Consider the following 27,696-nt stretch of genomic DNA (forward strand, 5'->3'; position numbering starts at 1 on the left):
CGCTGACATTCATCATTCATTCCTAAGGAATGGCCAATGAAATGGGAGGCTGCCACCCTAGTGGATCTGGAGTCACACATAAACCACAGAAAGGATAACATGCTGGCTTCCCTGAATGACAGCGGTGAACCAGATGGGTTTTTATAATAATTCAGAAGTTTCACATGTATCATTGCTGAGGCTAGGTTTCAAAATCCAGTTTTATTTAATCACTTCAATTCAAGCTCCTATGGTGAGATTTGAACTCATGTCTCTCAATTTGTCATGCAGAACTCTGCTCATTCAATAACTAAGTTATGAGACTATAAGATGTAGGAGTACAATTAGGCCATTTAGCTCAAAAGGTTTGCTCCAACATTCAATCATCACTAATTCTTAAATATCTCAACCCCATTGTCCCACATTCTCCCTATCATCCTTAACTCCTTTAACGAATCAAAAAACTATTGATCTCTGCCTTAAACAAAGCTAATGACATGGCCTCCACAGTCCCATGTGGTGATGAATTTCACAAACACATCTCATCTCAGTTTGATTTTATTTAGGAATATAGCATGGAAGAGGCCCTCCTGACCCAGCGAGCTGCACTGGCTAGCAACTCATCTGTGTAACCTGAGCCCTAACTGAACCTTAGCCTAATCACAGGACCATTTACAATGACAAGTTAAACTACTAACCGGTACTTACTTGAAGGAAACTGGAGCACACAGAGGAAACCCAGGAGGTCACACAGGGAGAATGTATAAACTCCTTACTGAAAGCACTGCAGTTGAACTCTGAGCTCCCCAAGCTGTAATAGTGTCACGCTAACTGCGACGCTACCAGTTTAAAGGGATGTCCTTTTATTTGAGACTGTGCCCTCGCATCCTAGACTCTCCAGCTGATAAAGAAAGTTATCTTTACATCCACTATATCCAGGCCTTTCAGTAGCTGGAAAGATCTGATGAGATTTGCCCTCAACCGTCTGAACTCCATCAAATACAACTCCAGAGACATCAAATATTCCTCATTCATTATGCCTTTCATTTCCAGGATCAGGCTTCACAACCTCCTCTAGTCCATCTTTAGAGCAGCATACCTTTCTGTAGATGTGGAGCCAAACAATGGTCATAATATTCCAAATGCTGTCCTTTAAAGTCTCAGCTCTTCATCCTTGCTTTTATGTTCTCGACGTCTTGAAACAAATGCTAATATTGCATTTGCCTTTTGTACTACAGACTCAACTTACTGGTTGACGTTAACAAAATCCTGAAAAAGAACTTCCAAGTCCCTTTGCACCTATGATCTCTGAACTCTCTCCCCGATATGACGTTACCTTACCTTGATGATCAGTAATGGAAAATGTAGTTGTTGTTCGAGAATAAGTTGGGAACGTGATATTCCTTTGATGAAATAGTCTCAAAAAATTGAGGGCAGCTGGTTTGGAATCAGGCAGTAGATTACTCTCCTCAGCTGCAAGTATTCCAACTTGAGAACGAACCATTGGGTCTGGAGATCACCTGCAATGTACTTCATGCAGAGTCTGTTTCTGTTATGTGCATACATGGCCAATTAGGACTGCATATCTGAATCAGACAACTTGCTGAATAAAGTTGCTCTCAGTTCTTCTGTCAGAAATAGCACCAACCACTTTTTTGGGGGGTTTGTTGCCAAGAGCCTACTTCACTTACACGCTGGCGACAGTAAAAATAAATGGACTAACAAGCAAGAACCCATCCATACATTGTTTCGAGAGAGGTTTATTGGTACCTCTCTTCCACTGAGACACATTTTCCAGGCCTTTGGGATTTTTATCCTTTGCAATGAATTTCTACTAATACCTGAATATGACATTTTGATTGCTGCTTAGCAAAACTGAATTATGAAACAGTTTCTCCGTTCTGAGAGGCCAAGTGCAAGTGTGATGACTATAACTTTCTTTTACATGTGGTATTACTTCTGAAATGGTTGGTCTTAAAACATCTACCTCTGTTTTGTTGCACATATGCTGAGGAAACCAGTCATTGGTGAGACAACTGCACAAGGTCCAAGAAGGGCAGTGATTACAAGTGCTATTCAGTCTGGACCAAGGAGTTTACGTGCCAGAAGCCAGCCTAAATATTCAAGCGTTACTGAAGTCTATGACCAATCATGATTGTTACTGGGATTAGATGATACTTTTAGATCCATTCTTCTTCTTGAACTAAACCAACTCCTGGAGTGAAATTATTGGAAAGGTTACTAGACAAGCAAAACTGCATTTAAAATATAATTAAAATCCCAGCCTCCACAACAAAACCTTTGTGGTGAACTACGTGTGCCTGTCTGGACATGCCCCCTGCTGACTGCTCCTGTGGCTCCTCCCACAGGCCCCTGTATAAAGGCGATCTGAGGCCCGACGCTCGGCCTCAGTCTCCAGGACGTAGTATGATGGTCACTCACTTCTGGTTCCTTCTTCCAGTCAATAAAAGCCGATATCTCGCCTTACGTCTCAGAGTGAGTTATTGATGGTGCATCAACCTTTTCCATACATTATTATTCAATAAACATTCTCTTTTTTGATTTGGACTAAATATTTGTGAGGAAGACCAGCATAAGACAAAATTCATGTTTAACCTCTTAGACTTTAAAATGATCATATCAAATGTTAGTGGTCTAGTTCTTTGATTTTCTTTCTTTAGCTTATATTAAAGACAATTTGAAACATTTTAGTTGATTAAGCCCAGAATGGCTGTATGTTATTCTGCTTTTAAACAAGTGACATAGTGATCTGGCTTGCTGTAGTTTATATGCTGAGGATGATCCTTTGAATATAATGGACCTAAAATTTATCTTGCCTCTGCACTGTAGCACGAAATGAGGCCCAATTTGGACATCTTTAAAGTGGATGTGATTACTTAGTTGAAATGAGGCACATAATAAATTATGTTAGTTCTGCTATAAAACAGTTAAAGCAAGCAACTAAATCAAAGATGTTTCATCTCAAAAATAGAAACATAGAAACATAGAAAACCTACAGCACAATACAGGCCCTTTGGCCCACAAAGTTGAGCCGAACATGCCCCTACCTCAGAAGTTACTAGGCTTACCTATAGCCCTCTATTTTACTAAGCTCTATGTACCTATCTAAAAGCACCATGTCTCTGAATTATGTTCAGTAACACAAGATAGCGTATGTTTTAATGAGCTAACATAGCTCAGCCTTACTCTCCTGTTTCATAATACCAATTCTATTTTTATTTCAGCAAACAGACACAATTCTGACGGGGAAATTAATTATGTCTAGGTCAATGTTAGTGCGCTTAAATTAAGGGTGAGAACTCTTAAGTTGAGTTATGGAGCAGAAATCAAAATCATTCTTGACCTTGCTTTTAGCATTGATCAAAGACATTGGCTGAGAAGTTGTTCAACACTGTCCTACGGCATTAAAATATTGTGCAGTTATGTGTCATTTGAAGTTGCTAGTGAAAGCCACATTAATTGTGACTGTGTGATTTGCAGACTTGTATCATCATGTTTCCCTGTGTAATTGTTTGTTAACTCTCGCTGGTAATTGAGTAAGTGCAATCCTTCTTGACATTTCTTACATAAAGACAGAGCCTCTGGCATGTCAAATTGATCAGGAGAATGATTAGTTTTTCCATACTGCAGATCATGGTCTCTCTTGGGAGCTTTACTATCGCTTGCTTAGTGGCTGGTGGGTGCTGATGCATTTTGCTAAAATAAGTGGGGGAGGGTTGATACTTTGCTGTTGCTTGTGCGTGGGAAGGAGCAGAAGAGGGGCTTTGGGGATCTAATGTTTTTACTGCCATTCATTTTTTGGGGTACTCTTCTGTTTTTGTAGATGTCTGCAAAGAGTCAGAATGTACACTGTACATTCTCTGATATTAAATGGAACAATTGAACTAGAATGAATTAATGCCACAGAAATTGAAGGAGGTGGTGGGAGTCAGACAGGCTGAAGTCCACAGGAAGCACGTCCACATATCTCGGCAGATTTCCAGCAAAGTTTCTATACCCTATGAATGCTACTTCAGGATCTCAGGATCTCTGGGACCCTTCCCTGATTCCAGTTACTGGCAACACCAGGGATAGTGGGTCCAACACCAACTAAACTAAACTCATTGTGTAAACAGAACAGCCAATCACACCAGAGGACTTTCACAAGACAGCAAAACCAAGCAGTGAAGAAACAAAGTTTACACAGGCTGCAGTTAAAAGATTGGAAACTCCATATGAGACTGAGATTGAAGTTGAAATGCCATAATTAAGCATCTTAAAGATCCATTGAACTTTTCCATTCCTAGGGAATGAAAATTAATTTGTACAAAATTAGCTTTGTATAGGGTGGAGAGATCGCTGTGCAACAATCATGGGGTAATATAGCACTGAAGTTTCAATTACATCAATTCAGAGTCTTAGCAAGTGAGAGTAGCAGGTAATTCTCTGATTCTCCAAAGATCATTTACTCCCAACAGTGCCTCAGAAGGCCACAATACCACTTTCTGTGGCAGACGATCACAAATGGCAGCTCTGCGATTTCCGCATTGATCTACACATTTGCAATGGTCAAGATGGGGCTTCCACTTCTTGTGAGGTAAAGACAACGAAGGCTGGCACTTCATCATTAACACAACCACAACTCTTGGATCTATCATCTTTACATTGAACCTTAACACACAGTTTATATGAAGTACAGCACATAATTACTAGAGATCTCAAAATGCTGAGTTCCTTTATAAAATCTCAGAGAATGGAAAGCAATCAAGGGCTTCTAATGGTAGCCATGAATCATTCTTCATTCTGCAACCAGATTTACTCAGCTGTTCTGCTACTTAAATGACTTCCTTAGAGGACACAAACATAAAGTATTTATCTCCTTATGACAACATGTTCACAGGAGCCCCTCAGAGAGGGGCATTTGGCTCTGTGCTGTTCCTCATGTTTATTATAATTTGATGGATATTATTCTGAAAAGCAATATTGTTCCTGCCACCAGCTTCTGCAGACTAATTAATATGTCAAGGAAAATAGAAGCAGCAACCAAATTACTGCAGACAAACACATGCGATATTGGACAGTGGGTGGACAAGTAAAATGTTATCGTTAGCTGAGGGAGAGCTAAGCCAGTAATTCTGTCAAGTAAGATTGGCTTTTGTTAACAACCAATTTCAACAGGATAATGACATGGAAATCTAAGTCCAAAAAAACAAGACTCTCAACTTTGGCAATCAGATTCAATGCAATTAAGTAAATGGTAAAATTAGCTGGAAATCTGGGCTTTAACTCACATAATCAGCCTCCTTAGAATTCATGAGTGAGAAAAGGTCGATCAGCCCCTGAAGCCTACCCCAATCAAAGTCCAACTCTCATAATTGTATGTGTGTGTGTATATATATATATATATATATATACTTAATCAAACAGTTTGTAGGATTAGGTGTGGACTGCTCTTTTTATTGAGCAGTTGTTAATAAAATTGAACAATGTATAATCAGACGAGAACATTCCACTTGTGACTGAGGAACAGCTGAAAATGGCCATTGTTCAATTGTTCAAGAAAGTGAGTAGAGATAACCCAGGAAATTATAGACTTCTGAGTCTTACTTCAGTGGTGGGCAAATTGTTGGAAAAGAGCTTGAGAGGCAGGATTTATGAGCATTTGGAGAGCCATAATCTGATTACAGATAGTCAGCATGGCTTGTCAAGGGCAGGTCACGCCTTACAAACCTGACTGAATTCTTTGAGGATGTAACAAAACACATTGATGAGGTAGTGCAATGGATTTCAGTAAGGCATTTGAAAAGGTTCCCCATGTAAGGCACACTCAGAAAGTAATGAGGCATTGGATCCAAGGAGACTTTGCTTTGTGAATCTGGAATTGGCATGGACACAAAATGCAAAGGGTGGTTGTAAATGTTTCATATCGTGAATGGAGGATGGTGACCAGCGGTGTTCTGCAGGGATCTGTTCTGGGTCCATTCCTCTTTGTGATTTAAAAAAAATGGCCTGGATGAGGAAGTAGAAGGATGGGTTAGTAAGTTTGCTGATGACACAGAAGTTGGAAGGTGTTGTGGATAGTCTGGAGAGTTGTCAATGGTGACAATGGAACTTCGATAGGATGCAGAACTAGGCTAAGAAGTGGCAGCTGGAGTTCAACATAGATAAGTTTGAATTGGTTTATTTCGGTAGGTCAAATTTGAAGAGAGAATATAATATTAATGGTAAAACACTTGGCAGTGTGGAGGATCAACTAGATCTTGGGGTCCATGTCTATATACGCTCAAAGCTGCTGTGCAGGTTGACTATGTTGTTAAGAAGGAGTATCATGTATTGGCCTTCATCAACCATGGGATTGAGTTCAAGAGCTGTGAGGCAATGTGACAGATATATAAGACTTTATTTAGACTCCACTTGGAGTACTGTGTTCAGTTCTGATCAGCTCATTACAGGAAGGATGTGGATACTATAGAGAGGGTGCAGGGGAGATCTACAAGAATGTTGCCTGGATTGGAGAGCGACCCTTATGAGAATAGATTGAGTGTACTTGACCTTTTCTCCTTGGAGCGACGGAGGATGAGATGTGACCTGATAGAGGTGCATAAGATGATGAGAGGCATTGATCATGTGGATAGTCAGAGGCTTTTTCCCAGGGTTGAAATGGTTAACACAAGGTGCTTGGAAATAGGCACAGAGGAGATGTCAGGGGTATGTTTTTCACACAGACAGTGATGGGTGTGTGGAATGGACTGCGGGCGACGGTGGTAGAGGTGGATACAATAGGGTCTTTTAAGAGACTCTTAGTTAGGTACAAGGAGCTTAGAAAAATAGAGGGCTACACGGTAGGGGAATTCTAGGAGGTTCTAGAGTAGGTTACATGGTTGGCACAACATTGTGGACTGAAGGGCCTGTAATGTGTTATAAATTATGTTTTGTGTGTGTAAAACCCTGAGAAATCTCTGTGATGATGTCACTGGACTGGGAAGCTTGGCCTTCAACAACCACAAATACCTTCCACTCATTGGAACACATTCCTTGATTCCCACCAATCTGAGATTTCTCAGGGTCCTCCACATCACAAACGTTCAAGTGCTAGTTGATGCCACGACATCTTTGGAATTCAGTTCTTTGAGAACATGTTTAGAGCAAGGCTGTACTGAGGTGAGTAATCCTGCCAAAATGAGCATCAGTGCACACATTACTGGTGAGAAGGCAATGTCAAGACATCTTCTATCACTTTGCTGATGAATGAATCATTGGGAGATAATTAGCGCATCTGGAGTATTCTGCTTTTTGTGGACATCTTGACAAATTGATTGATAAGTTTGTGGCCTAAGGTAGAAGGAATCAATTTTAGAAAACCAAGCACATTTATTTTTCAACATAGTCCCCTCCTACATTTACACACTTAGTCCAGCGGTCATGGAGCATATGGATCCTGGACCTCCAGAAAGTGTCCACAGCAGGAGTGATTGATAAGTTTGTGGCCTAAGATAGAAGGAGATGAGTTATTAACTTCAAACTTTCTGCATAATCACTCAGAGTTGAACTGCACATGCATGTAACGAGAGCTGTATAACTCATCTCCTTCTACCTTAGGCTACAAACTTATCAATCACCCATGCTGCGGACACCTTCTGAAGGTCCAAGATCCGTATGCTCCACGACGATGGGACTAAGTGTGTAAATGTAGGAGGGGACTATGTTGAAAAATAAATGTGCTAGGTTTTCTAAAATTGACTCCTTCTACCTTAGGCCGCGAATGTATCAATCACCCCGGTACACTTAACAGATTTGTTGGCAGCATGATAAAGCAAGATTGTAATCATAAGCACTCCTAATGGCACTGCAGTCAAATACTTTTGCAGTGCCTGAGAAAACTGTGTTGCTACACCTGTCAATCACAAAGGATGTGAATACCTGACCACAACTTTGCAGCCACTTTCCTTCCTGTGAATCCTCACTAGACGGTACTAAAAGCTTTGTTTCTCATGTATGAATGGAGAGATTTAAATGCAAGAATGCTACCAAGTCTGGTGGGCTTAAGTTACAAGGACAGACTGAATAAGCTGTTGCTTTTTTCTCCCCAGCAGAGGCGGCTAAAGATTGATATAAAATCATGAAGCTCAGAGGTGTTACAGTCTTTTCCTTAGGGCACGGGTGTCTAAAACCTGAGGGCATAGACGTAAGGTGAGAGGGGAAGGATTTAAAGGGCACCGGAGGGGTAACTTATCTACATAGAGGGTAGTGGGTATATGGAAGGAAATGCCAGATGAAGTGGTAGAGATGAGTACAATTACAATGTATAAGTTGCATTTAGACAGGGACATGGATAGGAAAAAATTAGAGGATTATAGGCCAAACGCAGGCAGATGGGATTAGCCCAGATAGTCAGCTTGATTGGCGTGACTGAGCGGGCCCGAAAGGGCCATTTCCATGCTGCATAAATTTAATGCAGAACTACTGTTGTTAAACACTGCAACTTGCTGAAAGTCAGCAGAATTAGAGTCAGGAGAAAATAAAATCCCTTTCCAGATGCTGTGCCATCGGTGTGCATTTAAAATTCTTTGCAACTGTAGCTTACTCTCCTTCAATTTAAATCAGAAGAAATCTGCATTTGCACTTGCCTGGCCAAGCAGAATGTCTCTAAGTCACTGGTTTGCCAAGGTTGGATGACACATGCCTTTGGTCCTTTTTAACGTCGTTATTCACAGTAAATAGTTCTAATGCTCCACTCATAATTGAGAACCAGCTGGTACAACATAGGAATGATTTGAAATATGAATGCTATAGATGTGATTTGATATGTGCTGCTTCAGCTAATGTTATTTATGGTCCCTTTTTGTGCTCATTTTAAGGGTGATTACAGTATTTACTTGATCACAACCTCTTTGTGGCATAACCTTAGCCCGGAAAACAAATGCTCTTTCCTGTTTACACTTGGAATTGATACCTCACATCAACAGACATAATTAATCTCAAAGTCACAGAGGGGGAAGTTTAGCATCCTTTTGGTTCCCCAGGAGGTGGAGCTACAATGGGTAGATTATTTAATATCGAAGATGCACCGCTTTCAAATCACATCAGATAATGATGCCATGTACATAATCAGCAGCTTGTGCTGAGCCCAAAGGATCTACTTTTCTGTCCGCCTGCTATCAGAATAACAGCTGCTGTGGGCTCAGTTCCTGATTAGTTCCAAATGTCAAATGAGCTGGCTGTGAAACACAGAGGCGAATTCTGTTGAGGGTGAAGAGTAAGTATAGGAGGAGCATTTTTATTTACAACTGTGGGGTTTTTGATCCTGTTCATTCCTTTACTTCTCAGTAAGGACCCAAACATGGGAGACTCTTCCTCAGCTCATATAAACAGCTGACAATCATCCTCCTTCTCTGAGCATAATTACCATGCTTCTGACAGCTTTGGCTAAAATGGCTGAATGCTGCTTCTTCCAGTCACCACGTCAATCAGGCTAATGGTGGATGGAGGTACCAGGTTGGGAGGTACGTGGCTGGAGGTGCTGAGTCGAAGCTGTGAGCTTAGGGGAGCAAGAATTAGATCTGGGTCTGAGGTTGGACTTGGTGGTGGAATTGATGGTAGTCCCTATGGATCCTGCAAGGAATAACTTGCCTAGACTGATCACAGGAGTTGGATTCCCAGCATTAGCTGGGGATCTGCTAAAGAAAACCCCCTTTATGTCAAACAGTGGGCTTCACAGATTGCTGGAACACATTGAGACTTGCACAGCATATCATTCAATGCTGCTTTGCACTCACTTCCAGGTTCATGGAAAAGTTCTGACTTTACACAACCAGCGTTCAATCCTGATTTTCATTAACATCGTACTTTTGGTAGAAGTTGGACTGTACTGTACGGATGTAATCTGATGAGAACCAAATACAAAACAGGTTACTTTTACAAAGATGGGGAATGACAACGGGTTGCAACACAGATAAATATTGTTAATAAGAGCTTCATTTGGTTCTCAGCGAACCTTAGAACACCCATTTTCAAGACTTAATGATTTAGCATAATTCCCAGTTAAAAAGTTATTGTAAAACAAAAGCTTTATTGAAGTCACACAGTTGTATAACAAAAATAGGCCCTTCAGTCCATCTTCCTCTTGCCAATCTTTTTATCCTTCTATTCTAATCTCATTTTCCTGCATTAGGACTGTATCTTCATACTTTTCTTATTCAAAAGCCTGTCTAAACGCCCCTTCAACATAAAATTCCACCACCTCCTCTGCCAGTGTATTCTGGACATCTGCCATTCAACATGTAAAAACCTTTCCCCTGAAATCTCCTTCAATGCTCCTTCCTCTCACCTGAAACCTCTGCCCTCTTGTTTTTGATATCCCTATAATGGGTAAACAATTCTGACAATCTGTTCTATGTCTCTCATAACTTTATTTTCCTCAATCTGGTCACCCCTCAGCCTCCTTTTCTCCAGGGAGAACAAGGCCTGCCTGCCCAATCTCACCATACAAGTTTGTAGGACAAAGCCAAACTTATGTTGGTCCAGTTTTCAGTTGACTGATTCAAAAACATGTTTGAACCAGTCCAGACAATTAAATGGTCACCTTTGTCCCAGGCTGGGATGGGAGATGGAAAAATATGTTTTTTCAATCTACTCTAGAGCTCTAACGTATTGTCTTCTGAAATTACAGAGAACTTTGAGAAACTCCAACTGATGAGAGCTATGTGCCAAGTAGGTACATTCACAAAGAGAGAAAATGTTGACCTCCTGTCACATATGATAAATGTCATCAGTGCAGAGTGTAATTCAGTTTTCTTTAGACCTTCATAGGACAACACACGCTGTCAAACCTCGTGGTTGCTATCCAGTAGCCTCCAGTCTGCAGTTCAATGAACTGTGCACATGTCAAGCTTCAGGCCTATCCTCCACTGATTGGACTGTGTAATTGGATGCAAAAACCATTCACCAGGCTGCTGAGAGGTAAACCAATGATACTTTCTCACAAAGTAAAGTAACTATCCAATTAGGGCCACATTAGACCTATAAGATCTGGGACACCAGGATAATTCAATCACCCTTTCTAAAATTAGACCCCTGATTACATCAAGGAAGAAGTGGTATGGAAGGCTGAACAAAGATAGGTTAGATGTCCAGAGGAGGTATAGTGTTGTGGAAAGTGTGTCTGATAGAGTTCCCTATAATAATAAACTGTGATGGCCTTTGTATCTCGTAGAGTTCCCTATAAAGCTGCAGAATCTCAGCTAGTGTTATCTTTATGGACATTATGATGCTGACATAAAGAAATATTTTATTGATTTCATTATTTTGATTGGATGCTCATGTCAGGTCAGCTGGGTAGTTCAAATTTCATGCAATTTACATGATATGATATTCTTGTGTAACTGGGTGACCGTTGAATCATATTCCTTATTGTTAAAAGTGTACTTAGGCATCCATCCAGGTAATGCCAGAATAGTTGCCTGTGCCTTTAAGTGGAGATGGTGATGTCATTACACACATGCGGGATAGTCGGGGGACCATTTTGTTTTCTGCAAAAGCAGCTGGTGGGGCTTTGGGATTAAGTTCCTCCCAGAGATACTGGGCATGGTGAGGAAAAGTGAGTATTAATTGATAATATCTATGTGAATTTGTTTACGCTTGTTGGCGAATCGAGAATATCAGTAATTTGACATGTTTTACATGTGGATGTTTTAGATTTCCATGAGTGAGGGCATCTGTGCTGGATAGTGTGGCTTGTGCAAAGTTCCTTACCGACCAAGTAGGTCAGTCTGCTTGTAATTTAACTACCAGGCAATATCGTGTAAAAGTTGTGCCACAGTGTACATTTTGTCTAACTTTATTGTATCATGACTGATTATGAATGTTATTCTCTGTCTGGAATTTAAGCACATGTGGAGTGAAAGGGAGTAGACGTCTTTAATGAGATGAATTCGCTCACATTTTTCACGGCTATATATAAGGTACAGGGTGGAGGGGAGTCTAATGTTGTTTGTATTGTGTTCCTTCAGAATTGCCACTACTGTATTAGTTTTGTGCGGTTTGTTTTATGTATTTTTATACTGTGTACGCAATCCGTCGATACACAAGGGTGTGGATCAAAGTTTAAACTGAGATTGTAATGGCAGGAACTGGTTGTAAATTCATTCGTTTTGTTTTAGGACCTTCTTCCGGCACCAAAGCATCTAAAACAGATGAAGGAATTAAAACCCGAAAAAGTATTTGTTGGCCTGAGTGTGTACTTTTCCCCAGGCTAGAAAACTTGTTTGGGCCCTGAGATAGACATGAGCATTAGAGAGGATGTTGAAGGGTAAAATGGTAATGACAGGTCACTGAGCAAAGAGAATAGTGCTTTGAAATTGTGTGTTTTGAAGGCCTAAGCTATCCTCAGAAATGGCAGTGCCTTTCAGAAACCACTGCCCCAGAAACTTCCTGATTCAGCCCTTCCAAATAATAAAGTTCTGTAAGACACAGCAAGCTACAACTATTTGTTACATCCTTGAGAAACCCTTCCTGATTACTTGGAGAACCTACTGTTTTCTTCAATAGTTGCTCTTGTACATTATCCAACAATAACACACATTCCTGTACCAGTATTCAAATAATATTGCACCATTAGCTGGTACTATGAAAGTAGCATTGAAATAGTCAAACATTGGTATAAATTAGCGTACATCAACCTCCAAAGGAACCCGAAGTACGGTGTTACTATGAAATACTGTCTCAGCTGCAGCCCGACGGAATGGAGGAGGCAGGTGTTCTTTGCAGCACTTAACAAGCATCTAGAATCACCAAGGCATATAGAAGGCTGTGAACAAAGTGCTGGTAAAAGGGATTAATAAAAATGGGTACAAGATGGTCAGCCAAAGGACCCGTTTCTCTGCTTTATGATTCTTGCTCACTGGTGTCACCTTCACTAGGCCTGTAAGAAGCCATAGATTAAACTGTGTGCAACCTTCCATCCCTGTTCATTGGCTTTCCAAGTCTTATCTTCAAATGAAGCTCGCGTCTTTCAAAAGTTAACAGACTTATCAGTTCACCAGTTTAACTTTCTCACTAACTGACTAACTTAGTTAGAGTTAGGTAGAGCTCTTATAGATAGCGAGGTCAAGGGATATGAGGAGAGGGCAGGAACGGGGTACTGATTGTGGATGGTCAGTCATGATCACAGTGAATTGCGGTGCTGGCTAGAAGGGCCAAATGGCCTACTCCTGCACCTACTGTCTATTGTCTATTAATTATCTGGTGTTGCCTTTCTCTTTTAAATTGTCATTAAATTTATAAAGCACTTGACTTGAATTAATTAAACCTCAGTTAGATATATTTGTTTTAACAGTGATCTATCTTCTCACTGCAATCCTCATCTTCTTCCTATTTGTTCCCAACAGTTTCGGCTCTACTTCTCCTTTCCACTCACCTGATCATTGATCATTTTCCTCTTCCCCTTTGCAGGTTCTACTTTCTTCATGTCTCCATGAGATACCTCGTTTGTTCCCTCCTCCCTTTTCCCTCTTTAAAAGGTTGTGTTGTTGGTGCTGGCATCACAACTTCTTCCTTTGCTGAGCCTCCTCAAGCCTGCCTCCACTCCTGAGCTGTCAATGTCACCTCCATATGCCACAAATTCACTTCCTTCCGCTTCACTCACGCCTTCCACCCTTTTCTCTCTAACTCACACATTCGGATGTCCTTTTGCCACCATGCTCCTCGCCTCCCACCACGTTCCACTGCAATGGTTGCTCTCTGTTACTGTAATCTTCTAGTCATGAGCATCCTTCTCTCTTGGTCTACTTATATTTCACATGTATTGATGAGGGGCGCATGTTTAACAAAAAATTCTTTCATATTTATTTTAGAAAACATTTTCAGGTTATCTACTTGCATGCAAAAGGTTTACCGAAAACAATTTAAGATTATGAAAGCAGTTGCTGTGACACTCTTACTCTCTCTATGCAGATGACCCCAGCATTATGGAATGGAAGAGGTGGGTGTGGGTTATGTTTCAATTAAACTGTTTGTATTCTGATTTGCTGCATGAAACAAGAGCTGAAAAAGATCAATTTTGTTTTTATTTTTTCACACCAGTTTCATAAGAGTGAAGTTTTATTCCACATCCCCATCTTTTGGCAGTGATCTGTGAATTCTATGAGAGTGTACCACCGTTAACTGAACTGCCTTAATGCAGGGATCACCTGTGCATAAAGTCATTAAACCACCCTGGAGTTCTGTGTAATCATATTGTATTAACCTAATTAAACATTAACAAGCCTCATAAGAAAATATTGCTTGAGCTTATTAAAAAACACAGGAATGCTGCTGATTTAATTTTATCTCTTATTTAAGCTGTTACTGACCCTGCTCATGCAATCAATTGGGCAAAGAGATACACATTGAAGTTAGAGAAAATACTTAAAGTTCTTGTATGAAAAGAGGAAACAAATATTTGTTTTCTGGAACTAACCTATGTGCTTTCCATACATGTTATAGTAGAAGCTCACGCAGTAAGCACTGTTCGTCGAACCATATGGATTTTTCGGCAGTGTACTGAAAATAGGACTCAGGAGCCGAGCCTTTTCACCTTCCTTTCGAGGACGAGAAGTTTCTATATACATGTAGTAACCTGCAAGGGAAAAAGAAGTAATTCAGATAATTATCAAATACTCAACAGTCTCTACTTAACTTCATATGATGTTTCTAGTTATGAAGCCAACAAATTATAGCATAGCATTCTCATTTTTGGTACTTAACATAAAATAACCTTTATATAAAAATACAGAGACTGTGAGTGAACACCTCTTGGCCCATTTGTTGTTTTGTAATGTTATTTTATCAAATGGGTTGTCTTGGATCCTTTAAACGTGACCATCCTTTGAAGGAACTTACTTTTACTGCTCTGCCTACAAATCAAATGGACACTTAATCAATTTAACTTGACCTCTGAAAACATCTGGCGTGACTTGTGTGAAAGTAGTGTTTCAGGCTGAGTACTTCTGAACTAACCAATATCAATCAGTGCAATAGCACCTTGCTGTCAAGGCACACTGCAAAGAAATAGTACACTCTAGGGCAATTACACACTCTAATGGCATGTCTATTATATTTTGTGTGAACTAAAATGTCTTGTTCACTACTGGCAGGATTAGATATTTATGCCTTACGGCCGATTAAAAACTACTGCGGTGAATGGAAAATGATTCAGTGCCCAAAAATCAATGCTTGAATGAGGTATGAATTGACTAAATCCGATGCAATTTGTATTTGTTGCTCAGTGTTAGTTACTATATAAATTACTCAAATATCCATTCAGAAAATCAGGAGTGTTTTAATATTTCCCCACATGCACAGGGAAATTGCTATTATTTGACCTAGCCATTCTCAAAACTGGACAGATGAGGATAATTGTTGATGTTTCGGCCTGAAACATCAACTGTATTCTTTTCCATAGATGCTACCTGGCCTGCTGAGTAGCCCCAGCGTTTTATGTGTGTTGCTTGGATTTCCAGCAACTGCAGACTCTCTCTTGTTTGTGAATGGTAATTGTCTGGTTGTATTAGCTTTGAAGTTCAACCTGAATGTCTATCTGACACAAGGTTAATGAACCCCCAGATGAGTGAAACCATAAACTGAGGCACTGAATGTGAAGCATACCCCACTACAGCACTCCTGTACCCCCCTATATGCACTCAGCTTAGATTTGGCTTAAATATCAGAAATGCCCTGTGTAGTCTTTTATTCTAACTTCCCCTTTCACTGATGTTCAATAGTTTTAAAATTTATTAATTTATTTGACAATTACATTGAATTCAGCTCAAATGTTTTCTTTAGCTTTATAAATAACCTGGGAGTCACTCTTACCTTAAATACCATTCATAATGAGTCAGCAAAAAATATCATTGCATCCATTCATTTGTCTCAATTTTATAGTACCTACAGTTTTCAAACTTTTATTGTTATAGGCTACCATTCCAAATTACCTCTGAAAAGTTGTCAGAAGTAGGTAAGAATGAGGAACAATTTAAAATGACTTCCTCGCTGAAAACTAGAACAAATGGTGCAGGAGATGGAGATGTTTAAATGTAGCAGGAGAGCCACCCAGAGACTGGACACCACAATCTGAGGGAGATATGGAAGCAGACGAAAAGCCGAGGGACTTAATTTAATCCGTCAGTTGTAATTGTAAAAACAAGAGATTCTGCTGATGTTGGAAATCCAGAGTAACACACACTAACCGCAGGAGGAACTCAACAGGTCAGGCAGCATCTATGGAGAGCAATAAAGAGGTGATGTTTTGAGCCAAGAACTTTCCATGAGACTGGCCAGCCAAGAAACACAATCAGTCCCAATGAAATGTCTCAGCCAACTTGTGGGCTCTTTATTCCTCTGCCACATCTGCTGAGTTCCTCCAGCGTTTTGTGTTAGTTGCAATCGTAATCCAAGGCTTTTGTGCCAGTTCATACTTTTTTAGGTTAAAATGAAAGCATAAATTTAAACCTGAAGAAATGTACCCTTTTTTTTGTTTCTTTGCAGGTCAGGTGGAGCAGAACTACTCAGTGAACTGTAAGGGAAGCTTCATCTTCCCCTGATTCCACAATTTCACATGACTGCAATCTGTGTCAAAGATAAACATATTGGATTCAAAAGCAAAGGTATTTAACATGGATTCTTGATGGTCATTGAGGTGAATGATTACAACACAGCCAGCTCAGAGACCTGAGAGAACTCTTCCTGCTCTAGTTCGTATATTCTCACAAATGTTACTTCTAGTTGAAGGAAGAACAGAAAGCTCATCAGCTGATCTCCATCATATTGTAAAGTGCAGCCCTGCTGATACTGCGAATATCTGTCTTGTCTGCTTACTGGATATTACCCCTCCACAATAATTTATGCTCACTTGTCTCATGAAACTAGTTCATCAAAAGCTTCAGGTGTGCATCCTTTTCCCCAGAGGCACAATTACATATCCTACAAGACTTAAGAAGCTTCTCAATGCAGAGAGCTCAAAATACAGGAAACTTTGTGCTTTGCAACTGCATTAGATGAAACAGGATGCAATAGCTAATATAAATATTAGCAGCTAGCTTCATGAATGTTAAGTGGAGAAAGCTGTTTAAAACAGATGAATTTTTGCAAAGGAATAAGTGAATATTTTGTGAAGAGTTATTTCAAGACTGAAATAAATTTCCATCTTTTCACAATTGTATGAAACAAATCCTATCAAACTAAAATGTGGAAAAACTTAAGGAGGCAAAGATCACACCCTTATTGATTGGCCAAGTGTTTTAAATCAGAAGTCACCAGGACAGCTAAGGAGTGCACATTCAAAATAATTAAATCCCAGACTAATTCACTAACTAGAGCAGAGATGGCTAGGTAGACAATATGTGGTAATCACAATGTATGGGAACTGATGAACCCCATTGATTCATAGTCACCATATCCGTATTAAGTGTCAGCTGTCTGAAGAATCTCAGTTTGGAGTTGATGAACTGTAATCTAAACTTCAGGCAGAGTCTTGAAGGCCCAGTTGCATGCCCAGTACCAGGGTTAACAAGATCTCCTCTGGCTTGGAGAGGAACTTGGAGTGGGAAAGGTCAGAATGAGCTACCATTGGTTGCTAATGACATACACATATATAGATATTGAACTAGGGAAGAGATTTTATAGGGATTATAAGGAGCTCAGTCAAAATAGAAAAGCAGAACCACAAAGATCATAATTTCCATATTATTACTTAAGACACAGATAAATTACTAGAGGGAAGTAAGACTGGGAACATGAGATGAACATGTGGTTCAGAGACTAGCCTGGGAGAGATCTGTTTCAGTTCATGAGATTTCCTCACTAGATCCTTGGTGCATCACATAACCAGGATTATACACAGGGCTTTAAATCAATTGGTGGGGCTATTTCATGTAAAGGGAAATTTAATAAATCAGAGAGAAATGATAGGGCAAAGGGGCGAATTAAAGGGACACAAATTCTAAACATAAGCTTGCAGTAGAAACTGGAACCATACTAAATAGCAATTATAAAATGTCTCAGTTTAAGGCTCCCTATCTGAATGCACACAGCATTTGTGGTAAAATAGCTGGATTGACAACACCAATAAAAATAAATGTATTTGATTCAATACATCAGACACATTTGTTTCTATTTGTACAATCAACTCATCTATAATACATCTAATTATGGAGCTATACTTGCAGGCTGACCAGTTTTCCAGATTTTTTTAATGTTCTGAAAGAATAGGTTAACAGCAGCTAATCAAGGAAGGCAACGTAGTGGTGAGATGTGTTATGGGACAGGGGCCCACAACGTAGAATTAGTTTGGGTGGAAATAAGGAAACTCCATTGGGTGAAGGGTATCAGCATGGATTAAAGACTGATGATCACATAGAGAGTAAGAATTAATGGGCTTTATTTCAGACTGTAAAGGTATATACTGATGGATAGCCCCAAGGATCAGTTCTTGGCCATCAACTATGACTACCTATCTTGAGGATTGGAACAGAGTGTAAGGTATCCTGATGAAGGGTCTCAACTGGAAACATCGACAGTTTCCGTAGATGCTGCCTGGCCTGCTGAGTTCCTCCGGCATTTTGTGTGTTTTGCTTGGATTTCCAGCATCTGCAAATCTTCTCTTGTTTGAGAGTGTAAGGTATCCAAATTTTATGTTGGTATGAAAATGGGCGGGATGGTATGCTATGATGAGATCTTCACACTTTGCAACAGGATATAGATAAGTTGAGGGAGAGGACATAAACTGACAAGAAGAATTTAATGCAATAAAGTGTAAGATCTTGTGTTCTGGTAAGAGGTATCAAAATGAGTGGATTACAGGTGGATCTAGCTGTTCCTCTGTATGGACCACAAAAGGTTAGCATGCAGATCAACAAGCAATTATGATGGAAAATAGTAAATTGGTTTTCAGTGCTAGTCTATGGTGTTTAAAAATGAAGAATTATTGTTGCAATTGTACAGGGTGTTCGTTGGGCTGCACCTAGAGAGTTCTGTATATTTTTGGTTGCCTATTTGAGAGAAGTATACAAGCGCTGGAGGCAGTCCAGAAGAGATTCATTTTGCTGTTCTATTATGGATGACTAAATAATTTAGATCAAGTATTCTTTGGAGTTTATAAGTATCAGGAGATTTCTTACCAAAATAGATAGTGTTATAGACAAGCATCAGCTTTGATACAGACTAGGCAAATCAATTTGCCTTCTGGGATCTGTAAACTGAAGATGGGTGAACAAATACTAAGTGATTTCAACGCAATGAATGTAATTACTGCCTTTTTATCTTTTGATGCTATATTATTAGAAAATTCATGAACAAGTTAAATTTGAAGCTTCTTTTCCATGAATATAAGTGCTGGATTGTTTTGATTTTACTCAGCGTTAAACTGAAGATAGTGGGAGTTCAAAGCTATGTGTATGCATTTTTATGTGTGTAAACCTTGCTTAACTTAAGAGTAATCATGGATATCTTGAATTAAATGGGCACTATTCAAAATAGAGCACAGTCAATTAAATATTCATGCAAGGCAGGTATTTTCTTTTATAACTGGGAATAAAGCCAGCACTTGCTTTTGGCAATGAGATCATCTTTATAAACACCAAATGCAGCACAATGCCCTCCACCTGAACCCTTCCCTTTTGAAGTGGTGAGGAATTGATATTATTGTGGATTTCTGTTCGAAATGAAATGCTCAAAGTTGAAACTTCCATTCAGAAGCAATCATAAAAGACAGAAAGGTGGAATAATTACTGGTGCGTTTACAAGGACCAGTTTGAATTGAAACACAGCAACTCTGAGAGATAAAATATCCCTGTACACTTACTTCATGATAGATGCAATATTACACAATTGCTTTCTGAGGATAACCTTCTGCTATAAAACACCGACATATTGGACGCATTTTTTTGTTTACCAGATGCAGCCAAACATCCCAATGTCTAATGCTAATTATAGAAACAATTCTTCAGTATTAAAATGGTTAGCAAAATTTGGGTGAAGTACAAGATGAAAAAAATAGTGATCAAGCTGCGATAGTACTCTTTATTCATTATACGTGGATAACCGAGAGCTGTGACACTAGCCGAAAAGCACAGGAACAAGGGAGCAGGCAAACACTTGAGGAGGTGGAGATCTGACGCTGATCTTTCAAAGGTATTTCAAGATTTAAGGTACTTATATAAATGATTGGAAACAAATTTGTTCCTAAGAGGTAGAATGGTTGCTAGAACCTATCACTTGGGTGAGTATCCATATTTGTACTTTGGATGCATTTGGCAGGAAATCTGGGACATACAGCACATACATTGGAGGGCACATGACAATGCAAGACATGCTGAAATCTGGAGCAACAAAACAATCTGTGTCAGCTTATTGACTAATGCTCCATCTGCAATAAGCAAACTCATAACCAGACTCCACACCCTAGGAGTCGATGCCTGCTTCTGCAGCTGAATCTGTGATTTCCTGACCAACGGACCACACTCAGTAAGAATAGGCAACAACACCTCCATTATGGTAATTCTAAACACTGTTACTTCACAAGGTTGCACTCTCAACTCCTATCTAAACCCTGGACACTCATGACTGCATGGCTAAATTTTGCTCCAACTTCATCTCCAAGACCTAAGATGATACCAGTGTAGTAGGCCATGTCTCAATTATTAATGAGTTGGCGTAGAGGAAAATATTAGAGAGCTTAGTCATGACAACAACATTTCCCTCAATGCCAGCAAAACAAAAGAGTTGGCCATTGATTTCATAAAAGGGGTAGTGCACATGGTCCTGTTGATATCAACGTTTTTTGAAGTTGAGAGGTTTGAAAGTTTCAAGTTCCTTGGAGTGAACGTTGCCCATAGCCTTTCCTGGTCCAGCCATGCAAATGTCGAGGACAAGAAGGCTCACCAACACCCCTGCTTCCTCAAGAGGCTAAAGAAGTTTAGCAATATTTTATTGATGCACATAGAAAGCAGCCTATCTGGATACATAGCGGGTTGGTATGGCAACTGTCTACCTGGGACAATAAGAAACTGCAGAGTTGTAGACACTGCCCAGCACATCATGGAATCCAGCCTCCCCTCTGTCTTTACTTTTCACTGCCTCAGTAAGGCAACTGACATAATCAAAGACCCCATCCAATGTGCTCATTCTCTCTTCTTCCCTCTTCTTTTGGCTTGAAAGCATATATTGCCACATTAAAGGACAGTTTCCACCCTGCTGTTATATTAAGAAGCTCCATTGGATTCTCAGCCTTACAATCTACATTCATTATCATCTTGCACCTCATTGTTTACCTACAGTGCATTTTTTCTCTGTAGCTGTTACACTTTATTCTTAACTGTTATTGTTTTACATTGTTCTACCTCAATGCACTCTGTAATGATGTGATCAGTACAAACACCGTGCAAGAGGAGCTGTTCACTGCACACATGAGAAAAGTAAACCATTTCCATTTCTAGGCTGTTGGAAGAACTCAGTGGACTGAGTAGCATCTGTAGGAGCCTTCACACAACCCCCCCCCCCCCCCACTATCACTAGCACACCTTGCTCCATTTGTTTTCCTCTTTCTTTGCCTCTATCTATTACTCACCTGCCACTGTCTCATCTTACAACTCCACTCCCATTCACTGCCCTTACCTGATACTATCTGCCTGTCACCCTGTCATCTTACATGCCTCCACAGTACATCAATCACCTTGGAACGTTCCTCCCCTACCCCTATCTGTGGTGGCTTTCTCGCCTCTCCACTTGTCCTGATACAGGGTTTTGACTGAAACGCTGACAATTCCTTTCCTGTCACAGATGCTGTCTGACCCACTGATTTCTTCCTGCAGATAGTTGCTTTGTTTAGGCTGGGATACAGGAACACGTCTGTGGCTCAGAATGAGTAGTTTCTCTAGAACCTGAAGCAAGTTGGTAATTGCAACCTGGTGGTTTCCTCTCAAGACACGTACCATCAGACAAGCCATTGTCAAGTATACCCCAATTATTAAGTACCAGAGTTATACAGCATGTAAACAGGCCAATCAGCCCACAACACTGGGACTACCAGAGGGTACCCATCCGAACTAATCACGTGCACAGGTTTGTAATTAAGTCAGCAGCTTTCATATAATTATACCAATCTTAAGCTGTTGCTCAGCGGCCTATGTTAGTGTTTCATGCTCGCGTGGCTTCAGTTTAAATACTGGTCTTTATCATTACAATTGTATGGTCAAGAGAGAATTTCTACTTTTACATTGCCTGTGTGCATTTCCCTGTGTGAATGGAAGCTTCTGTTATAAACTTCATTGCTGCATTTATGCTATAATAACATTTTCCCAGCAGTTGCTTTTATTAAATTTTACGTTTTCTGAACTGTTTTCCCAGGAACAAACACAATTTTGCAAGCCATGTGCTGGAGTAAATCAATGGAGGATCCAGCAATCTTTTATATTTGCAGTTAATTTTATATCCATTGCTAATATTTAAATAGCAAAATGCGGGCAGTAACTAAACAACAGTGAATATTTGTTTTGCAACTAAGTGTCCTTCTAAGGGTCTGGTGTTTGTATAATTGATAGTGATGGGATAGATTAAACATGATGAAGATGCAAAGAAAGAAGAAAGAAAATGCTGAGCCCAATGCACAAGGTTGGGGGGTTGGGCGGGGGACTAAGGCTGTCACTCCATGAAAAAAGCTATTTGAAATTTTTTTGCATGAAACGTTTCTAAATTTCTTTGCTGCAATGCATTTCAGAGGGAAAAAAGGCTCATTTATTTAAAAAGTAGATTCATTCTTACCGTCTTTGCCAGATTGTGGCTGAATTCACTTTGAGTGACTAGGTTAAAAACAGTAAGATGTTATTCATCTAAAAGCATCTTGGGCCAGATTGTCTGATTGGATGTGCTCCCATGAGTCTCTGTTGCCTGCCATCTGCTCAGTGATAAGCCTGCTGATCTTACTTGGCATTCATTGGCAAATGGCAGGAAGTCACATGACCATCTCTTACATACACTAATGATATCACTTCCTTTATGTTACAGGATATTAGCATTGAAATCCTTGATAATGTCTTCCAGTTGTTTTGTTTTGTAAGGTGGGGAGTGGCCTTCTACTATACCTGACCACAAGAGATAGGACGCAGTGGAGAAAGAGCATAGGTTTCCATTGCCAATAATCTGGGAGAAAACAGCATTTGAATATATCATACAAAATAGAGGCAACCATTGACTCCATTTAACTGGTTCTCCAAGACATTATAGTTTTGTTGAGTGCTAATTGGGAGAAACAAAACTATAATGTTTTAGACAGACAATTACATAGACAATATTAACCAGATTCATGTATTCCTCTGGCCAACACTACCATCAAACACCTTCACAGCCAGACTCTTGGACTGATCCAGACACCTGAGAAAAGTGAGGGCTTTCCTGGGCCCAAGTTCTCTTGCTGTTCAGCTGTCTAATTGTATTGAAAAGTCTTGGTGAAACTGACTTACCGAGCGATAGACCATAAAGTCATTTGGTGTGGAAAAAGGCTCCTTGACCCAATTCATCCATGCTGACCCAGGTAACTTTCCAAGTCAGTTCCATTCATTTGGATTTGATCCATTTCTCTATAAACCTTCCCTATCTATGTATTTGTTCAAGAGGCTTTTAAACCTGTTTCATCTGCATGTGGAAAGCTGAGGGGTGGCCTCCTTGACAAATATCAGTCTACTTCACCACCTTCCTCTAGAAATAAAGCCATCCCTGCAGTTAGCCCAGCAATACCCGTCTCCAGAAATCCCACTTACTACACATGCAGATGCAAAGGAAGAAATTGCTGGAAGTACTCGGGTGAGGGGGGGGGGGAGATTGCATTTAGGAAAAAAGAATGAATTAATATTTCAATGTGGATGAAAGTTTATAAATATAAACTCTGTTTCCTTCTCCACAGATGCTGCTTGACCAGCTGAATATTTGAAATGTTTTCAGAATTCACTTCTGAGTTCTTGTGTCTGCACTACCTTCTTAACTTAGCCTATTAATATTGGTTGGCCACTGAAATCATAACAACAAGCATATTGCAAGAAAATGGCTTGCTACTTGTATTGTGACCATCATGCACAGATGAAGAAGAAGAATAGCGCTTAACTCGGCAGTGGAGTTATCAGGGCACCGTCATGATGGCGTTTCCGTAGCAAGCTATTTTTGTTTTTTATGAGGCTGAGTTGCTAGCTCAACGCTCAACCCGACTTGGATTCGAACTCGGGACCTTTCGCTCCGGAATCCGATGCAGATATTATTGCACCACCAAGCGGGTATGTGCACAGAAGAAGAGCATAAGAAACAGGAGCAGGCCACTTGGCTTCTTGAGCTTGCTGCTTCATTCAGTAAGATCACAACTGATACTGTCTCGACTTTAACACCACTTTCTGAGCAATTTGCCTACCACCACAAGTCAAAGTAGACACAATTTCATTGGCTCTCTACCCAGTTTTGGGGCATCTAGACAACAGCAATGCATACGTCAGTCTGATGTTTATTGACTGCATAGAGCTCAGCTTTCAATACCATAATTCCTTCAGTACTAATCAACAAGCATCATAACTTGGGCCTCTGTACCTCTCTCTGCAAATGGATGCTTGACTTCCTCATTGGAGTGCAGATCAATAACAATACATCCTCCTCACTGACAATCAACACAGACTCACCTCAAGATTACATGCTTAGCCTACTGCTCTACTCTCTCTACTCTAATGAATGCATGGCTAGGCACAGCCTAAATGCCATCCATATATTCACAGATGACACCCCTGATTCTGATCTCAGTTCCCACACTGACGGTGTTTCCCAGTATGCTTCAATATTGTGGCAACCATTTGGTCCAGAATGACAGACGAGGAAGTTCTTTAACTCAACAACAGTTTTTATTGTGATACATACGAAAACAGACTGGGCCCATAACCTGGAGAGAGAACAGCTCACTTTCATACCGATGGGGGAGGAGACCATCATACACCCTGGTTACTGTTAGGGTGACCCCAATTACACAAGCAAGTAACAGTATAACCCTAGCTAAAATGTGACAATAAATGAACTAACACTTCTCACCATAATTCTATAAAAGCATCTTAACACATGAACCATTAACGGTGCTGGTTATTAGAAATGCAAGAGCAGGCTGTTAACCACATTCCCGCCCCGGAGCATCACACTATGTTTCAGGAAGATCCATCCCATTCTTTCTATATTCCAACAAGTATAACCTAACCTGCTGAATCTTCCTTCGTACATCATCCTCTTCTTCCCAGTCAGTCATCAACCTGGTGACCAGTCTCTGTGTTGACCCAACACATGTATATTATTCCCTGTATAAGGAAACTAAAGCTTCAGCTGTGGTCTCACCAGTGTTGCCTTGTGAAACTGCTTCAGAACTTCCTTACTCTTATACTCCAATCTTCCAATAAAAGTTGAGGTTCTAATAATCTACATACTTATGTGCAGGATCTGCATGCTGACTTTTACTAGGACCACCCACAACTCCCCACAAGTCACCAACTAACACAGCATTTTTTAGTTTGTTGCTCCTGATTCCAGCATCTGCTATCTCTTGTGTTTTTATTTTGTCGTTCATTCCATTTAAGAAAAAATAGTATTCTTCCTTCCAGTGTGGGAAAACTCACATTCTCTCATATTATACTCCATCTTTCAATTTCTTTCCCACTCATTAACCTATTTCTGTTCCTTTGCAGGCTTTGAGTTCTCTTCACAACTTTCAAATCTCTTCTCTTTGTATAACCTGGTGAAAGGTCTCTTCATCTTTGTGTCCATATCATTGACATAGATTATAAATTGTTGAGGTCTAACCTCAATGGAACTCCAATAGTTACTGCAAAATGAACATATGGATTTACAGATTTATCCCAACTCTGTTTACTCTTAGGTTATTCCCCTTACCATCTCTCAACTAGATGTGTTGTTAACCTTACTGAATGCCACCTAGAAATTTAAATTCACCATCCTCTTTTCCATCCTGTTTGTTACATCCTCAAGGGACTCAGGCAAATTTGACAATGCCTATTTTTCATTCATAAAACCATTACCACTTCATCATGATCCCAAGCCCATAATGGAGATGGTTGAAGTCAGTCCCCGTGATGGCTAACTACAACTGATTATATTAACTGAAGCACACTGATGACGTTGGATGTAAAATTAAGATGCAACCCTGCTAAACTCAGCTGCAGCCAACCTGAACCTGAAGATTTCTGGTAGCACAGTAGCATAGGGGTCAGCGCATTCGCTTTATCATTAATCAGCTGGCGATCAGCAATCGGGATTCAACTCCCACCACTGTCTGTACTGAGATTGTGCCTCTCCAATTGACTGCATGGGCATCTTCCCACATTCTGAAGACACATGGCTCCGGTCAGGGCTGGTAAGTTGTGGATATGCTGTATTGACACTGGAAGCGTGGCAACACGAGTAGGTTGCTCCCAGAACAATTGACACTAATTTGATTTGATACAAGTGATATATTTTGCTTTATGCTTTGATGCACATGATAAATAAAGCTAATCTTTATTTATTCAAAGCTGACCTAACCCCAAACCATGATGTGAAATTGGGTTAGATTCAGCCAGGCTCCTGCACAAAGATAAGGATTGCACATAATCAAAAGCAAGTCAAAGCAAATTGAACAGATACTTAAGATGCAACCATGGTGGCACTTCTCACTGAGTCAGGAGTTGCAGTATTTAGTCTCTCTCACTCTCTCTCTAGTGCAGTGCTCTGCTACTCTGTTGAATGTACTGGCTCTTAGTTTCTTAAGTAGACGCGTAGTATCATATCGAAGTATCTTGTAGAACAGCAGAATAGTTATTCCTGGTGTTCTGGCTAATACCTCAATTATTATCATAAAATCCAGGCTACCCAGTCATCATCACATTGCTAATCTGTGGGAGTTTGTTGTGCACAAATTAACTGCCACAGTCTCATACAATGCCTTTGCATCAGAGGTACTTCAATGGTTATGAAGAGCTCATGTTAGATTGTGAAAACTGCTATAAAACACAGGTTATTTGATGATTTGCAGGAAATAGGAAAGAAATTGGCACTTGAGTCCAATAAGGCACCTGCTGTGATGGCAGAAGGGTATTCAAATCTAAGAAGCACATTTTCATATCTGTCCATACTTTGCTTGAGCAAACATGAATGCAGAAAGATCAAAACAGGAATAAGTCTTCAGACTCTTCAAGCCTTGCCCTGCATTTAATATGATCATAACTAATATACTGGACTCAACTCTCCTTCTGTGTCAATTTTCCGTATTATTCTATTCCTCAATCCATCAGATACTTATTTACTTCTGCTTTAAATATTCCCAAAGATTCAGTGCCCACCATCCTTAAGGGCAGAAATTTCCAGAGATACACCATTTCCTGCTAGGATATCTGAGCTCTTGTATTTACATCCCATTGTTTGAGATTTTCCCACTGGAGAAAATATCCCAACATCAAGCCTGTCAAACCCCTGAAGATCGTCAGATTTTGATTAAGATCATTCTTCAGAGCTTCAAGAATATAGGCACAGCCCTGATAGGACAACCCTTTCATCCCAGGATTCAACCGAGTGAAAGTCAAAGTTGAGTTTATTGTCATTGGCACAAGTACACTTATGTACAGGTACAATGAAAAATTATTTGCAGCAGTATCACCCAAGCTGGACTCATGAGAAAAAGAA

At 40.1% G+C, this 27,696-nt stretch overlaps 1 protein-coding gene and 1 long non-coding RNA gene across 2 annotated transcripts in view; one reads left to right on the forward strand and one right to left on the reverse strand.

Moving 5' to 3' along the window:
* The window catches only part of mdga2a (MAM domain containing glycosylphosphatidylinositol anchor 2a), a 916,773-nt gene that overhangs the window by 20,622 nt on the left and 868,455 nt on the right, over window positions 1–27,696 (reverse strand). Inside the window, exon 14 of the mRNA XM_059959455.1 lies at window positions 14,435–14,593. Within this exon, the coding sequence (XP_059815438.1) occupies window positions 14,435–14,593 (159 nt within the window). The remainder of the gene's footprint in view (window positions 1–14,434; window positions 14,594–27,696) is intronic.
* LOC132387110 (uncharacterized) lies at window positions 13,840–26,474 on the forward strand. Its single transcript, XR_009509768.1, has 4 exons — window positions 13,840–13,957; window positions 15,111–15,198; window positions 16,501–16,619; window positions 23,909–26,474. It is a non-coding gene; the product is annotated as an uncharacterized LOC132387110 (long non-coding RNA).

Source organism: Hypanus sabinus, chromosome 2 (assembly GCF_030144855.1).
Source record: "Hypanus sabinus isolate sHypSab1 chromosome 2, sHypSab1.hap1, whole genome shotgun sequence".
NCBI lineage: Eukaryota > Metazoa > Chordata > Chondrichthyes > Myliobatiformes > Dasyatidae > Hypanus > Hypanus sabinus.